The 17,365-nt window shown below is 45.4% G+C and overlaps 2 protein-coding genes across 2 annotated transcripts in view; both read left to right on the top strand.

The window, feature by feature from the left end:
• The window catches only part of LOC140897231 (adenosine deaminase-like), a 37,239-nt gene extending 30,520 nt beyond the window's left edge, over nt 1-6,719 (top strand). Inside the window, exons 9-11 of the mRNA XM_073309625.1 lie at nt 1,082-1,149; nt 1,671-1,800; nt 3,442-6,719. Coding sequence (XP_073165726.1) covers nt 1,082-1,149; nt 1,671-1,800; nt 3,442-3,546 — 303 coding nt within the window. The 3' untranslated portion in view covers nt 3,547-6,719. The remainder of the gene's footprint in view (nt 1-1,081; nt 1,150-1,670; nt 1,801-3,441) is intronic.
• A 10,207-nt stretch (nt 6,720-16,926) lies between these two features.
• Nucleotides 16,927-17,365, top strand: part of LOC140897214 (adenosine deaminase-like) — a 41,040-nt gene continuing 40,601 nt past the window's right edge. Inside the window, exon 1 of the mRNA XM_073309606.1 lies at nt 16,927-17,012. Within this exon, the coding sequence (XP_073165707.1) occupies nt 16,965-17,012 (48 nt within the window). The 5' untranslated portion in view covers nt 16,927-16,964. The remainder of the gene's footprint in view (nt 17,013-17,365) is intronic.

The following is a 17,365-nucleotide window of genomic DNA, read 5'->3' as shown; positions in this document are numbered from 1 at the left end:
GGCCAACCGGACACCCTTTGGAACTGGAAGTAATCAGGCAGCAGCAGAGACACGCATGCACAAAAAGCAAATACTTTACTGACTCACTTTAGCCCTAGGACTCGGGGCTTCAGCCCGGGGGCGGATGGTTAGGGCTGCAGCCGCAGGGTGAGGGGGGGTCAGGGCTCCAGGCAGGGGGTGGGTATCAGGGCTTCTGACTCTTGGGAGCACCAGGGCTCAGGGCTTCAGCCCCATGGCTCCTTTCCTGGCTTCAGCCCCAGCACTCCCCCTGGAGCTAGAGCCCCAGCACCCGCCGCCCTGCTGAAATGGGGAACAGAGCCATGGGGAGCCCTGGCACCCCCTGCGGGGCAGAAGCCGGGAACAGAGCTGCAGGGCTAAAGCCCTGAGCCCAGGCACCCCCTGCAAGGCTGAAACCGGGAGCGGAGCCAGGGAACTGGAGCCCCAGCGTTCTCCCCAAATCTAAAGTTCTGAGCCCTGGTGCTCCCAAGGGTCAGAAGCCCTGACCCTTCAAACCACGCCCCCCCCCCCCACACACAGAGCCTTAAAACCCCCTTCCCTGGGGCTGCAGCTCCAACCCCACCAGTGGTTGAAGTCCCTAAGGTCTTGTTCAGAGTGATGGACATTTCAGAGTTACAGGTAATCTCCATTCCTGAGGTGTCTGTAACTACGAGGGTCTGCTGTAAAAGCGTCCTGAGCAGATGGCTGTGGTTGCTCTCCTAGCCAGGCTTTTCTTTATATATGGCAGTCATAGGTCACTGCTCCCTCTGATGCGGGCTGTTCTAGAAGAATGGCTGGGGTGGGGTGGGAGGGAGAGGTGGGATGGGAATGATGGGGGCTTCTGTGCTTGGGCAGAAACACATAGCCGGAAAATAAAAGAGCTCAAAAATGTTTATATCCAGCAGGCATGGGGGTAAATGCTTGTTGCGGAGGCTGAGATTTAATGGTCATTATTGTTTTCACAGAGCTGTAACTGTAAATGGTGCTTTTCAGGCCCAGCCCCTTCCTGGAGAGCTTTGGAATCTGTGTGCAGCAGTATTATGGAAGAGACTGACTCTGCCTTTTTTTTTCCGTACACATATAGGCCTGTCCTTGGTCCAGTATCCTCACCGGAGCATGTGATCCAGATTTTGGGAAACACCCAGTAATTCAGTAAGACGTTTAAATGTATTATTTTCAAGTAACTAACTCAGACTTCAGTTATGTATAGCTGCTTTATTACTTCACGTGAGAAGCAAGTTCTAACCACTTGTCAGAGTATTGTGCATCAGCTAAGGGACCAGTTCAGAGGCACTGTAACAAATATGCCGATAGATTTTTATCCTTAGAGAGAGCTTTCTGCCCGCCTCAGGCCCCTGCTTTGAGCTGACAAGGGGCTAAGCCCTGGATTGCAGTGCAGTGCTGTCTGGCTCTGGAGTGGGTAGTGGGGTCAGACACTTCGAACATCCGTCCAACAAATGATTTGTTGTTGCATTTAAAAAGTAGGGTGGGAATAGCAATGTGAAGTTTTGCAATGCAAACTACAGCTTTGATAGGAATTTGTTTATTTAGCTGGATACAAATAGCCAAATTGGGTTGCAAGCTGTGGGGTTTTTTTAGTGTATTTTATACTTGGAAAAACACAAACTATGCAAACTCTAATATTTGTCCAACTTTAAATTCTGTTTTCCCAGGTTTATGAATGATAAAGCCAATTACTCCCTGAACTCTGATGACCCGCTCATTTTTCATTCTGCAATTGAGACTGATTACAAAATAGCTAAGCAGTTCCTGGACTTCACTGAAGAGGAGTTGAAGAGAGTGGTAAGTTGTCTTGGGATGTTCTGTGCAAAGCCACGTGTTGGAGCCTAACATGATCCATTTTTTTCTGAGATAAATCTCATTTTTAAACATGAAACCGGAAGAGAGTTCAGCGGAGTTAAAACTGTGGGGAGAAAAAGCTGAATTATGTGGGGGCACAACAGCAGATAAGATGAGGTTTTTTCTGAGTCCGCTTCAGCTGGTGGGGGTGAAGGGGCGCTGGCCAGCACGGAGTCATCATGACGCATACAAATGGCCATCTGGAATGAATGCCGAAAACAGAGTATAAGTTCTATGGGTGTTTAGACCAGGATCTGCAAAGATGCAGCACACTTGACTAGCTTGCTGCATGGAACTTTACTAAGGATGAGTCAAGATGAAAATTGTTCCCTGAATAGTTCCTCAGACTGGAATTGAGCAACAGAAGGTGGGGATGTTGGTCGCAGGTTGCTCGCTGCCCTTCCCTGTGTATTTGACTGTGATCACATGTGCAAAAATGTGTACATGTGTGTGTGTTCAATGGGAGCCTGCAGTTAGCCCAATGTAACTGCTATGCAGCAAACCATTTGGTTACAAAGTGGCCATTTGCTTTTGCCATTACTTATAGGGTCACATGGTGTCTGCTCATGCCAATCTGCATGCAAATATGACAGTGTCCTGAAAACCTAATAATTCTGTTTTTCATCTGCCTTGTACCTAAGATAAAGGGACAGAAAAATAGTCTGATAGAACAAAAACAATGAGGGGTCCTTGTGGCACCTTAGAGACTAAGGACTCCTTATTGTTTTTACTGATACAGACTAACACGGCTACCACTCTGAAACTAGTCTGATAGAGTTTCACTTCTTTGTGGGTAACCTCTGATGCTTTCCTGTTTCACCATTAGAGGTGCACTGGGTTGAAAGGAGATATGTACTGTCCAGGCATTCATGCATCCTACCATATGTTGGAGACCAGTTGATTTCCTTTCTGTGTGTTGAAGATGAATTTGCAGAATGCAGCTGTGCAGGAGAAAGCACTGGGCCTGTATCAGGGGACTCATTTAAGGAGCAAGAGTCTGTCTTCCTGGAGAGTAGACTTATGTGTTAGTTCTTCCTTCCAGCTGTAGAAAGCTCTGATCTTTATACCGTTAAATCCATGGGCAGTTTTGCTGCAGGCTCCTGCAGAAGACGAGCTGTTCCTTTCTGTTTAATGAAAGGAAGCTTATAAATTAAGGGGAGAGAGACATCTTTGTAAATTGTTAAGGGAAGCCAGTAGTGAACTTTGTTACAACAGCAGCATATCAGGCAGGGCCTGATCCAAAACTCATTGAAGTCAATGAGAGTCTTTCCCTTGACTTTAATAGGCTTTGGATCAGGCCTCTAAACTGCACATCCTGGAACCCGATAAAGGAATTTAAGACGCATTGTTTATCTCCTGCTTTTTTTTAAGCCCATTACAGATCCTGAGTAGGAGCAGGTTCCTTTGAAAACTGAGGCTGCTGAAAAGAGCTCAAGAGTAGCAGTGCTAACAAAAGTGTCATTTGACTTACACCAACTCACTAGCTCACACTCACTGATGCACAAAGATTTGTGCACGTACGACCCCACACTCCCTGTGGGTATTACCCAGCTATCTCAGTCTTTCTTCTTCTTTTCCTCCCAGAACATCAACGCAGCTAAGTCCAGCTTCCTGCCTGAGAAAGAAAAGAACGAGCTTCTCAGTAAGCTGTATGAAGCCTACGGGATGGTCCCAGACAACCCATCCTAATCCTGCTTCTACCAGCCGGCAGGTTGCAGTCACCTCTCCCCATGTGTGCTCGACTCCTCTTTGTTTTAGTGGGAGCATTTGGGGAGGAGGTGCCAGGGTATTACTTTGCTGACCTTTACAGTCCGAGGCATACACTATAAAGCAGTATTTCCATGGTTCCTACCGTATATACCTACATACAGCACCCACATACTAAATAGATATCTGATTTCCTAGATTTCTGACTCACAAATGTACAGGTGGAGTTTTCTGGCATAATTCCATTGTGGCTTATGCCAGTTTTACATCCTGGTGTAAGTGAGAGCAAAATAAGGCCCTCTTTCTTTGTGGTGGTGGTAACATTTTGATGTGACTTTTTGGTGCTCTAGTTCCCTTGCTGATCTACCTTAGTCCCCCTTTGCACTACAGAAGTAATCATGTTGAGCTGCGGCTGTGGTCTAACCATGGTAGAAGACAGTTTTTTCCCCATCTTGCTCGTGTGCTTCAAACTGGGTGAAATTGTTTCAGCAAATAATTTATTTGCCAAAAAATGCAGCTTTAGTCACCCCAGAGCCATTCGCGAATTTCTCTTGCATTTGCTGAGTACAATCTGAAAATGCCAGTGACCTAACTCCAAAATGTTTTGAATTTGGCCATTTGTCTAGTGTGCAGAGGCCAGGGAGGACCTCCCTTTTACAGGCTTTAGCCCATTGGTTAGGGTACTGTCCTGGGGAGAGCTGCTCAGGCCTACTGATAAGACCTGACTGGACCAGAACCCAAGCTGAGCACAGCTGACCTGAAAGTGTCAAGTCTTTTTCAGAACGGACCTCCTGAACCAATCCCCACCTGCATCATCACCACCACCACCTTGTTCTTAGGGCTCGGCCTGGTAGGAGTTTCCCACTCCCGACTCCTCCTCTCTGGCCACCTCGTGCCCATGGTGGTGCCTGCATGTCCCTCTCTGCCAGCTGCCCTCACCTCGTCGCTCTGAGTGTGCTGCAAAGTGGGAGGTATTGCAACTTGTCAGCATGCTCAACCCAGAGGGTCAGGTTTTTTCAGATCTGACCCTGACACACCTACTCTTCTGGGCTATGGGAGACCCCAGTTCAGTTCCGCTCTCTGCCTGATGAGGAAGAAAGAATTGAACATGGGTCTCACACATTGCAGGAGATGGCCCTACCCACTGGGCTATGGGATATTCTGGTGTGGGGCTTTCTCTGTCTTGCCTGTGAAAGCTGTTCTGTATATAAATAATTAAATAGTTGTTAGAGCTGGTACTTCAACTTGGGTCAACATACTAGGTGAGCGCACTAACAACCAGACTATCAAGTCATTTTCACTTTATTCCTAGTCCAGTGACTCTTCATTGACATTCAAAGTGGCAGTTCATAGTCATTCATAAAGACATTGAACGTAAGTGAGCATGACTCTATATCCGGATGGGTAGGGCACTTTGCTGCAGTGCAGGGAGACCTATTCAAATTCCTTTTCCACATTTGACAGAGGGGGAACTGAACTCAGGTCTCCCACCACTGGGCTAAAGGTAAGTGAGGTGGTCATCCTCCCCTCAATCTCCACCCGGCATTTCATGATTTCTTCTTTGCTTTTGACAGATGCCCCAAATTCAAAAATGTCATGTTGGAATTAAACCTTTTGCTTCAACTTGACTTTTCAACTTTTTGATTCACCAAATTTTTTTTTAAAAATACTTGTGTTCAATTCAACCCAAAATGAATTTTTTTGAATTTTCTCAGAATGGCCAGTGAACTGAAAAAAATCCATTATTCACCTAGTTGTAGTGTGCATGTTATAATCCTATGAGAGAACCTGCTTCTGACACTGGTAGATACCTAAATAACTAGTTTATTCTTGTGTGTATGGCTAGAAAAGACAGCGTTAAAACACAGTTTGGCCATAACTGTATGTAAACAACATTTATTTTGTATTGTAAATGGGGACTAATAACAAGATGGAAAATGCAGCAGTGGTTGCACTTAGGCTTTCTGGTTGCAGAAATACAGGAACTTTTTTTTTTAATTTAACAATTATTTTGTACTTTTTTTCATTTATTTAAAAAACAAAAACAAAAAAACCTGTGTCACAAAACCTTAAATCCTCAAAATGTCATTGCAGATGAGAGCATATAGCTTGGCTTCAGGACACCTGGGGGTCTGTTTGGGGAGCCCAGAGGCCTCCAGAGGTTTGCTGCATGTACATATAAAGTTAGTGCACATCTTTACAATTTCAGGACAAAATTCTCCTCTCAGATTCTCCCCTCCAGCATTCTGCACTTTGCATGTGAGTCAAACTCCCAGGGGCTGAATTTTGTTCTTACTCTAGTCTATTTTTTTTTTTTTAAGATTCTTTAAAATGTGGTTAACTTCTATGTTCAGTCTTTCCGACCTAAGGTAACCTTCAGGCACTATTAGTAGAACTAAGAGAATAAACTAATGAGCTAAGGTCCAATATATTGTTAAATGTCCCGGGTGCCACAAGTGTTTCAGAAGGTACTTAGCAGAATTCTTGCTGGAAGTCCTGTCTTTAGTATGTTTGAGAATTTACAAAGAAAATATTAACATAATTCCAATGCCATTTTGGTGCATTATGACACTGTTCTCCTTTTTATGCAAAGAAATGATTACATATTTGGTAGACAGTAGGTTTCAGATACTTTTACCTAAGAGTTTGTAAACAGAGCTGAGGAAACTGGGGGGGCAGGGAGTAGGGAGAACTCCAGTATCACAAGTGGCTGCAGAGACCTGGACCCCAAAGTTACCAACACCAAAAAGTTGCCTTTGATAAAGGGCTACATTCACCATTCTCCTAGACATTGGAAGACGGCTGGGATTTCCTGCTCTGATTTCAGACATCAGCAAGCCAGTGATGGGCTTGATTTTTTTTATAAATGAATACAAAATGCTCTTCTCTTAAATACTTTGTGTGTGTATACACAAATATATAAATGAATTATTTTATTTTTTTAAAGCTAATGATAAGTTGTCAGTTTTAAGAATGGTTCTAACATTGTCATCCACAATCTTTTTTTGTTTGGAAATCTTTCTTCAGAAATAGATTGTGAGGAACAGCTGTTTGCATTCTGGAGACTCTAAGTGAAATGTTGTTCTGGTTTAATAAAATAACTTTATATTCAAAAAAATAATTGTATTTATAATTTCTGCTTAAAGAGCTAAAGGGAAAATGTCAAATTCTGCACCATAATTCGAGCCAAATGTGACCCACATTGTTAGAACCTGGGGGATAATGGGCTCTGCATTTTTTTTATATAAGTATCTAATAGCATGTTGCCAAAATATTAAAGATAAAACATCTACCTTCTGTCCACCATCCCGAGCTGCTATTTTGACAGGACGTACAAAAAAGTAATGTTGTGAATTCTTCCTTACTGTAGTTCTATGGGTAACTTTTGAAATTTCCTCTCACCTCCATATCCCTAGGGCCTCTACAGTCAATCACAACCACTGGTGGAATCTGAGTGGCACAAGCTGGGCTCTGGTTGCTTGAAGGGAAAAATTGGAGATGGGATGGATGGAAGCAGAGGCCAGGTTGGATCTGTTCTCCCATTTAGCAGGCATGTAAATTGGGAATAGCATCCCTGAAATCACAGGAGTTACACCATTATAGAATGGATGCATCTTGGATCAGAATCAGGCCCTGGGTGTACACATGGCAAATGTTGTTGTTCAGTAACTTTGGGGCCTGACTCCCCCCCCCATAATGGTACAAATCAGGAGTAACACTCTCAAAGTCAGTGGAGTTACACTGGTGTGGGAGGAGACTCCTGTTTGAAGTGCAATCGCGTCTCTTGTTCAGACATTGGAGGCTCACAACTTCCTCAGAGCTGTCGATATAAGCTGTTCCAATTTCACACATCATTTACCCCATTATGCTCAAAGAAAGAGACCTGTCACTGCCAGACATGACAGTGTTATTACTGGGCATTGGGCTGTGATTTTTCTGCCATGTAGTCCAAAAACAATGTTTTGTTTGGTGTGTTTTCCCTTCTGAGCTGTGCAGAATTAATCAGAGCTGTGAGGCAATGCTGAACTTGGAACTGTTCCCTCTGCAGTCAGTTAGATCCTAGTGTCAGCTCACTTTTGGAGGCCCACTTTTGCAAGGGTCTTCTACCACTATGTCCGTGATCAGAGTTTCACTTCCACTTCATTGAAGTCAGTGGGAGCTCTGTGGGCCTAGCATCTCTGAAAGCCAGGAGGTTACTGAATAATATGATGTGCTTGTTCTTTCTTTCAGCACAATTGGTGATGGCAGCTGACATGTCAGGTGACCATATTTCCCAATGCTGAATATGGGACATCTGGTAAAATTACTCGTACTCCAGTGAGTTCAACGCCAATCAATCAGAACTATGCAGTACAAATGTTCAGATTAACATCAAGTTGACTGAGCCCCTGTTAAAAAGAAATACTGCATAGTTGGATTCTTTAACTTCTTATCTTTAAGGCATTAGGGTTCACACTAGGGATGTAAATACCATTTTAAAAGTTAACCGTTTAAACTATTAAAATTTGTCATTTAAAGGATTAACTGATTAAGTGGTTGGGGCAGACTCCACGGGCGGGGCGGGGGCTGATCCCGCCGGCTTGGCTGTGGCCCCTCCAGCTGGGGCTGGATCTGCTCCTGCCGACGCAGGGCTGCTGGGGTTGGCACAGGGTTAATGTTTAAGGTTGGTTAACCAGTAAGACTGTTGCTTTCCGGTTAACTGGTAAGCAATATTTTACATCCCTAATTCACATGAGGAGGGAAGATACATACACCCCTACCCCCCCCCCCCACGCATATAGGGGGAGAGGTCACACACACACACGTCCGGTGCCTACCCCACCTGCACTCACCAGCCACCGCAGCTTGCAGCCCACAGCCAGTGTCGGCTGGAAATGGGATGGGGCCCTGCTGATCGACAGCTGGCACACAACGGGGGCTGCGCTGACAGACCAGTGCAGGGGCACCTGGCCCTGCGGGCTGCATCATCACCCCGCCATTAGCCTTGCACACCCATCTCCATAGTCGGCCACGGGACGCTCCCACTCACTGCTCGTGGATGGGTGGCTGGCGAGCAAGGATCCGGCCAGCAGCAGGAGTGGACCCACCACTACTGATGGGGGTGGGAGGAGACAGAAAATATGGGACAATTTGCCCATTTTAAAGAGAAAGTTGGGACACTTGCAGGAGGGCTTAAATACGGGACTGTCCCTTTAAAAATGGGACATCTGGTCACCCTACTGTGGGTCTTATTCTCATAGGGGAAACCTGATGCCCCCTGTCCTTCCTGTCCAATTGTAGTTTGCAAACAGCTGATTTTGGCTAAAAATAAAACTTGAATGCACATTCCTGTGAGCTGAGAGACCAAAGATTTGACTGACCCTGGCAGAGCTTGAGTTTATAGATGTGTATTATTCTGTCCCCTACTCTGCCTGGCTGCTCCATTCTTGTGAGCATGTGGGAGGCTAGATGAGAGATGGATTCTACTCAGCCGGAGCTTCAGAGAACAGGAGACTTGGAGATTTAAAGCCCAACTCTGCTCTTACTGGAGTCACTGAGAACGTGGCCAGTTTCCTGCGGACTTCAATGGGAACAAGAGTGGCCTCTTACATGCCATGTCGGAGCAAAGTTGGCAGCATGATCCAGTAGAAGCTGATTGAGCTAAGTTGGTTGTTGGATTGTAAAAACAAACAAACAACAGGTGCAGCTTCTGCCTAGCTGCCAAATGCTTGTTTTCTAGGCGCTTCAGAGCCATAAATATCTCTCTCCTGGCTCCGCAGTCATCTCATTTCTTTCAGAGTAGCAGCCCTGTTAGTCTGTATCCGTAAAAAAAAAAAAGGAGTACTTGAGCCACAAGTACTCCTTTTCTCATTTCTTGGGCTCCTTGCTCCAGCACTTGGGAGCATATGAAGCTGGACAGCACTGGTGTCATTTGAAATAGCTCCTTTCCCTCTGTTCCCAACATAGATGTAATCTAGTGTGATGAGCTTGCAATTCCACGTTTCAGGAGATAGAAGTGGGGGGAACAGACAGTTGCAGAAAAACCCCACTCAACTTTATTATCTGAGAATTGTGTGTTCTTTATTACAACAAGCGTATAGTTTATCAAACAATTTTTAACACAAACATGTCTCTGAAGAGAGAGTGTGTGAAACTTTTCCAGAAATAAATACCTTGGAGCTAGATGGATTCTGGAAGAGATTAGTCTGAATTTTATCAACTGTCACAACACACAAAAAAGCCTCTTCTGCCCTTCTTCTAACAGTATCTGAAAACCCTACAATGCCAAATGGTGTCCATGTGTGGTGCTGCTGAGCCTGCAGGTGGAGTTTGTCCATGCACCTGTGAGCTTTGGTCCTTTTATGATTCCCAAAAAGTAGCAGCACAGGTTAATAGTGTTCAATATTAATGCAGCAGGAACTCCCGTCACCCCTCCCCAGCTGATCCCCATGACTCCAGGTGTCTGTGTAGGCAGCGCTAAAGATCCATTCACCTCTAAGCTGGATACAGAAGGAAGGTGAAGTAAGGGAAGCACCGAAATCTCTAATCTATGGGAACATGAAATAAATAAATAGTCTAAATGTACAGAGTAGAAAATGTACCTTATACAGTAAAGGCTGAAGTGTAGATTTTAAATGTCCTGTAGCGGAAAATTGCTACTGAGGCACTTTGAGAGTGGGTCATGAGACTACCACCCGTGCAGTGTTGTTCTAAGCTGTTCTAGATGGGAGTAGAGTTCCATGGATGTACCACTCACTGATGAGCTTCCTACAGAACAGAATGTTCAGGTATCTGAACAGAATGGTCGCAGCAGAGGCATTTAAGGGGAGAATTCATTGTTCTGGTTTGGCTCTCAATTGTCAGCAGATTTGATGGAATGGTCCCATTTGTAGTGTCTATAGCAGGGCTGTCAAGCAATTAAAAAAAATTAATTGTGATTACTCGCACAGTTAAGAATAGAATACCATTTATTTAAATATTTTAGCTGTTTCCTAAATTGTCAAATATATTGATTTCAGTTACAACACAGAACACGAAGTGTACAGTGCACACTTTATATTTATTTTTATTACAAACATTTGTGCTATAAAAACAAATGAAATAGCATTTTTCACTTCACCTCATATCAGTACTATAATGCAATCTCTTTATCATGAAAGTTGAACTTACAAATGTAGAATTATGTACAAAAAGACTGCATTCAAAAATACAAAAAAAAATAGGTAAAACTTTAGAGCCTACAAGTTCACTCAGTCCTACTTCTTGTTCAACCAGTCACTTAGACAAACAAGTTTGTTTACATTTGCAGGAGATAAGGCTGCCCACTTCTTGTTTACAATGTCACCTGAAAGTGAGAACAGGCGTTCGCATGGCACTGTTGTAGTCGGCATTGCAAGATATTTATGTGCCAGATGCACTAAAGATTCATGTGTCCCTTCACGTTTCAACCACCATTCCAGAGGACATTTGTCCATGCTGATGAAGGGTTCTGCTTGATAACAATCCAAAGCAGTGCAGACTGACACATGTTCACTTTCATCATCTGAGTCAGATGCCACCAGCAGAAGGTTGTTTTTGTTTTTTTTTGGTGCTTCGGGTTCTGTAGTTTCCGCATTGGAGTGTTGCTCTTTTAAGACTTTTGAAAGCATGCTCCATACCTCGGATTTTGGAAGGCACTTCAGATTCTTTAACCTTGGGTCGAGTGCTGTAGCTATCTTTAGAAATCTCACATAGGTGCCTTTCTTTGTGTTTTGTCAAATCTGCAGTGAAAGTGTTCTTAAAATGAACAACATGTGCTGGGTCATCATCTGAGACTGCTATAACATAAAAATATATGTCAGAATGTGGGTAAAACAGAGCAGAAGACATACTATTCTCCCCCAAGGAGTTCAGTCGCAAATCTAATTAACGTATTATTTTTTTAACAAGCGTCATCAGCATGGAAGCATGTCCTCTGGAATGGTGGCCAAACAATGAAGGGGCATATGAAAGTTTAGCATCTCTGGCACATAAATACCTTGTGCTGCCAACTACAAAAATGCCATGTGAATGTCTGTTCTCACATTCAGGTGATATTATAAATAAGAAGCTGGCAGCATTATCTCCTGTAAATGTAAACATACTTGTTTGTCTTAGTGATTGACTGACCAAGAAGTAGGACTGAGTGGACTTGTGGGCCCTAAAGTTTTACATTGTTTTGTTTTTGAGTGCAGTTACATAAAAAAAAAATCTACATTTGTAAGTTGCACTTTCAAAAAAAAGAGATTGCATTAAGGTACTTGTATGAGGTGAATTGAAAAATACTATTTCTTTTGTTTATCATTTTTACAGTGCAAATATTTGTAATAAAAATAAGATAAAGTGAGCACTGTACACTTTGTATTCTGTGTTGTAATTGAAATCAATATATTTGAAAATGTAGAAAAACATCCAAAAAATTTAATAAATTTCAATTGGTATTCTGTTGTTTAACAATGCAATTAAAACTGCGATTAATCGTGATTAATTTTTTTATCACGATTAATTTTTTTGAGTTAGTTGCTGCGATTAATTGACAGCCTTATTTGTAATAAACAGAGCAGGGCCTGCTGCCATAATGGACAGATCTGCTCTGAAGGAGCCGCAGAGGGCCAAATTCCCCACTGAAGTAAATGGAGCCCTCCTATGTACTCTAGGACTGGGTTTAGCTCTGCCAAGCTCATTCCAAGGGCCCACAGCAGTAACATTCTCAGGCTGTGGAAATGCAAGGCCTATTTCTTCAGTATGGTACAGCCCCTTTGTGCTGCTCCACTGACAAACAGGCCTTAAACTCAGCAGCCCAGGCCAGTTGACATGGGGAGTGGCCAGTGAAAAGGATTGGCTGGAGAATCTCTCTGCTCTGACTATTTCCAAGTGCTAGAAGAGTCGCTTGGGGCCATAGTGTAAGTTAGGAGAGCTCTAAGGCTGCTGTAAGTGATTCCAGGGGCTGAACAAAGAATTGCAGAGCTACCAAGAGAGGATAAAAGCCAACTTTTCCTTTCTCTTTGGGTCCTGCCCTGAATACAGGCCAGCCACACACCTGAGAAATCAAAATCATTATCATGTGACCTCAGGAGGCTAAGGCGTTGGTTGGTGGGGAGGGTTGGGTAGAGAGATGGAGAAGAAACTGAGGATAAAGGTTAAATACTCCATCCTGAGTTTTAACCGGATGGCTCAGCCCCAACAGCCTCAGGGGAAACATTTATAAAACTGATATGTTTTAGCTGCTGATGTGACTCTGAGTGTTAATGTCATTTTAGTTAGTGCTGGGGATGGCTCAGTGGCTGGATGTTGGATTTGCAGAGCTGGAAAAATCTGATGACATAGGTGACAGATGAGCACAAGAGAATGGTGAGAGTGCAAGAAAACAGTGGGCTCTCTTGTGGGCAGTCTCCCAATAGAGAAGCCCAGAACTGAAAGGGCCATGAGACAAAGCAGAGGATAAGTCTACCCTGGAGCTAGAAGATGTAATTTCCAGCTCAGGGAGACATACTTGTGCCAGCTCTGGTCAAGCTTGAGCACTAAAAATAGAAGTGTAGCAAAGCCAGCCCGAATATGATCCCTTCCCTAACCTTAGGTAGATACTCGGGAAAGCTAGCCTCTCCGGCTGGCTCGTGCAGCCTCCGCGACACTGCTGTTTTTAGAACATTAGCTCTGCGTGGATCTGTCTCCTCAAGATGGAAATTAAACCTTCCAGCTGGAGCAGATGTTTCCACTGAAAGATTTTGATGTGCTAGGTCTAACACATGCTGTGGGCTTACTGTCAATTGTGAGGAAGCTCGCAGTACTATTGCCATGCTATATCCGGCTTGCAGTTAAACAGATGACTTCAGTATCCCGGGCTTTCAATCCAGCACCTTTCACCAGGGCTGAAATCTATAAATCTATTGTATTAATTTAAAATTTGACATGTAAAGAAAGACAGTAAGAAGTGAAACTCTTTCCTGTGACTCACTCAGGCCCAAGCAACGTTTCTGTGCCTATAGTGTCTAAAAAGTGTAACGCATGGATAAGGATTAAAGGCCTGTGAAAAGATTAATAAAGAGAAAGAAAGGAAAAAGGTTTGAGAACCTGTATGTACTTACCTCTCATATATGGGCAGGTCAGTGTCTGTATGTTTGGATATACAGACTTATTAAATTAATAAAGCAGATTCAGAAGCTAATTCCTTGGTGTTTCTTCAATGCCAGTTTAAATGGTGTCCCATCACTGACAAAGAGAAACTGGGTCCTGCCCTCTAAGTGGCTCCATTCAGTCTCACATTTGATCCTGTCTCTCCCATGCCTCATAGTGTACTTGAGTACTCAGCTATGGGCTATTCTCCCATTAGCAGTTTTAGTATTTTTTTAATTGGCATCACAAACAGGATCAGGAGCCCAAAGTAGGATGTGTAGTGCCCCAAGAGGGGCACTCCACACCTGGTGGCTGCTGTTCTGCTTTCTGAGGGATGAGCTTCATAAGTGATAAGAGCACCTTTCAAAGCCTCACCATAGAAAACAGAGTGATCTGGTGACAAAGGGAGACTGCCATATTCCTGACCAGGTGCTGCGCTTCCTGGTGACTGCAGGGAGAGGGGGATTGGGGAAAAATTATCCCCGCCCTGAGTTAGGAGAAAAGATAGCAAAAAGGAAGAAGGGACGTCTGAGCTATAATAAAAATATTTGATGTTCCTGGTACAGTATTGGAGAGGGAAAAGGGGAGGGTTAGGAATAAAGAGAAAACAGAGCTGAGACTGGAGGGTTCATTTTGAGGGGAGATGCAGAGTCTGATTTTAATGTGGATTTAAGGGTAGTTATGAAGTTCCAGATCGTTAAAGATAGTTAGGTACCTAAATGTATATAGGCACCCATTGGGATTTTCAGAATTCCCTAGATCCCTAATACCCATTGATTCCAAATCCACCTGGGTGCTTATTTTAGGTGCCTAAATATCTTTAAAAATCTGGCCTGAAGAGTCTAGAGTTATGTTTATTTAGCAGTAAAGCATGGCTGGCAGGGAACAATAAGATGCCAGCCCAAAAGAGATGTCACCATCTTCCACTAAGAGACACACAGCAACTCCAGGACTGAAAAAACCCCTGTTCAGGCTGCATCCTCATTATTATCATTAATAGTAAGTGCTTGACAAGGTCCCTGCCCTTGATGTTATGGGCTAAAAGGCAAACCCAAATATGGGGCAACCACTCTTGAGGTTTTTGTAGCAACTGGAAACACATCAATATCAGTTGATGATAACTGAGCCAGGCCACTCTATAGACTGAGGGACAAGGAACTTCAATTTTAAACATCTTCTCTGTAACTCAGAGTTAAATGAATGGTCACATGGCAGCAGATGGAGCTTCACCTTCAGCCCAAGTGGTAGATACCTTTGTTTTTAGAGCTGGATCCCACTAATAATTCCAAGGTGCCTGGCTGCAGTTTTGCTGCTAACCAAAGGCCCAAATCTTTAACACTTGCAGTAAATAGCACTTACATGAGTAATAAAATCCTTGCTCTTCCAGGCAGGGACTGCCTCTTACTATATATTTGTATAATAACTAGAATAATAAGGTTCTGATCTTGGTTGGAGCAGATACCTAATAATACATATGGAAGGGAACATATATTTCCATTAAACACTGTAGAAAGCAGGCTGCTAAGCTTGTAGATTTGCCAGCATGATGAGCCCCTACTAAGGCCTGTCCTGCCACCTGATTCACATGGGCAGCCCTCTGCATCTGTAGGAGAACCCCACTGACCCGTGGAAATCTGTGCCAGCACAGAGGTCCACCCACATGGATCAGTTTGTAGCATGGGACTGCTGGTGCAGTAGAGATTTCAGAACATTTGGTGTGTTATTTATTAAGAACATAAAAACGGCCATACTGGGTCAGACCAATGGTCCATCTAACTCAGTATCCTATCTTCCGGCAGCGACCAGTGCCAAATGCTTCAAAGGGAATGGACAGAAAAGGACAATCATCAAGTGATCCATCCCGTCATCCACTCCAGCATCTGACAGTCAGAAACATCCAGAGCATGGCGGTTGCACCACTGACCATCTTGGCTAATAGCCATTGATAGACCTATCCGCCATGAATTTAACTAATTCTTGTTTGAATCCAGTTATATTTCTGGCCTTCACAATAGCCCTGGTAACAAGTTCCACAGGTTGACGGTGCATTGTGTGAAGAAGTACTTTCTTATGTTTGTTTTAAACCTGCTGCCCATTAATTTCACTGGGTGACCCCTGGATAAATAACAGTTCCTTGTTCACTTTCTCCACACTATGCATGATTTTACAGACCTCAATCATATCCCTCCTCAGGCATCTCTTTTCCAAGCTGAGTAGTCCCAGTTTTTTAATCTCTCCTCATATACAAGCTGTTCCATATCCTTTGCCAGTTTTGTTGCCCTTCTCTGTACTGTTTCCATTGCTAATACATATTTTTTAGATGGGATGACCAGCGCTGCATGCAGTATTCAAGGGTTGGGTGTACCACTGATTTCTATAGTGGCATTATATTTACTGTCTTATTGCCTATCCTTTTCCTAATGGTTCCTAACATTCTGATGGAGAACATGCATAAATTATTCATATTTATTACAGTAGAGCCTAGGGCCCAACAAATTTGTGTCCCCCATTGTGCTAGGCACTGTACAGAGCAGTAGCCAGGCCCCGTGCCCAAGAGCTTACACTATAAACTGGTAGGAAAGACAAAGGGAAGGGAAAGGAGTTTAATACACAAACAGAGCAAATAATGTGTTGGCAGCAAATGTCACAACGCTCCCCCTCTCTTGTAACTACAATGGTGCTGGTTCCTTCTGCACAGTGGTTTGGCACCTGCACGCAGGTCTCCCAGGACCGGCTACCCTCCCCGGGCTGCTGTTGGAGGCTGGGCTGCAATGGACCCCTGGTTTTCTCTCTCTTCCCTGCTTTGTGCCAGGGTGCGACGGGTCTGACAGGGCTGGCGATGGTGGCACCGTGGGCCCTGGCTGCAGGCGTCATCTCCTCTCCTTCAACCCAGCAGCAGCCCCCAGCCTCACTCACTGCAGCCCACCTCAGGGCTTCTCCGGACAGCGGGCACCTCCGCCAAGCCTCCAGCAGGGAGCGGGGAGGCGGGCGGGGGAGTTGTAGGGGATCTGAGGGGCCCGGGTGTTTGGGGGAGAGAGGAGGAAGCTGCTTGCCAGGAAGGTGCGTGCGGGAGCCCCGGGCTGCAGAGGGGAGCGGGGTCTGGGGGCCGGCCCAGGCTGCAGCGATTCCCCGCCCAGCGGAGCACCCAGGGGCCGGTGGGCCTCAGGAAAGGGCGCGGGCGGCTGTCCGCGAGGCGGGGCCGGCCCGAGCGCTGGGCGGGGCCGGGCTCCAGGCGCCCGCCAGCCCCGCTGTCCCGCCAGAGCGGGCTGGAGGGGAGCCGCGGCTGCAGCATGGAGCGCGGCGCGGGGCAGGGGGCGCCCGTCTTCGACCTGCCTAAGGTGAGCGAGCGGGTCAGCACGGCCGGGCCGGGCAGCGAGCTGCGGCTCTGAGCCGGGCGCCGGCTGCCTGCCCCGTGCTGGGTGCTCCTGGGTCCGAGCCGGGGGCTGCGTCCCTTCCGTGGGCGGGCGGCTCCGCGGTGGGGCAGCCCCCCGCACCCCGGCACGTGCCTGCCCCCCGGGGCAGTGGGGGGCTCTCTCTCTCCCCCTGCCCCTCGCACCTCTGCCTAGAGCCAGATTCGTGGCCGCCGCCACCACCAGGGCCGGCCTTAGGGGAAATGGCACCCTGGGCGAACTTGCATTTTGGTGCCTCTGGCCCCCGTGGGCGTGGCGCCCCCCCCATTGCCCCGCGCCCC

Source organism: Lepidochelys kempii, chromosome 13, assembly GCF_965140265.1.
Source record: "Lepidochelys kempii isolate rLepKem1 chromosome 13, rLepKem1.hap2, whole genome shotgun sequence".
Classification (NCBI taxonomy): Eukaryota; Metazoa; Chordata; order Testudines; family Cheloniidae; genus Lepidochelys; species Lepidochelys kempii.
This window is presented reverse-complemented; position numbering and strand designations above follow the sequence as displayed.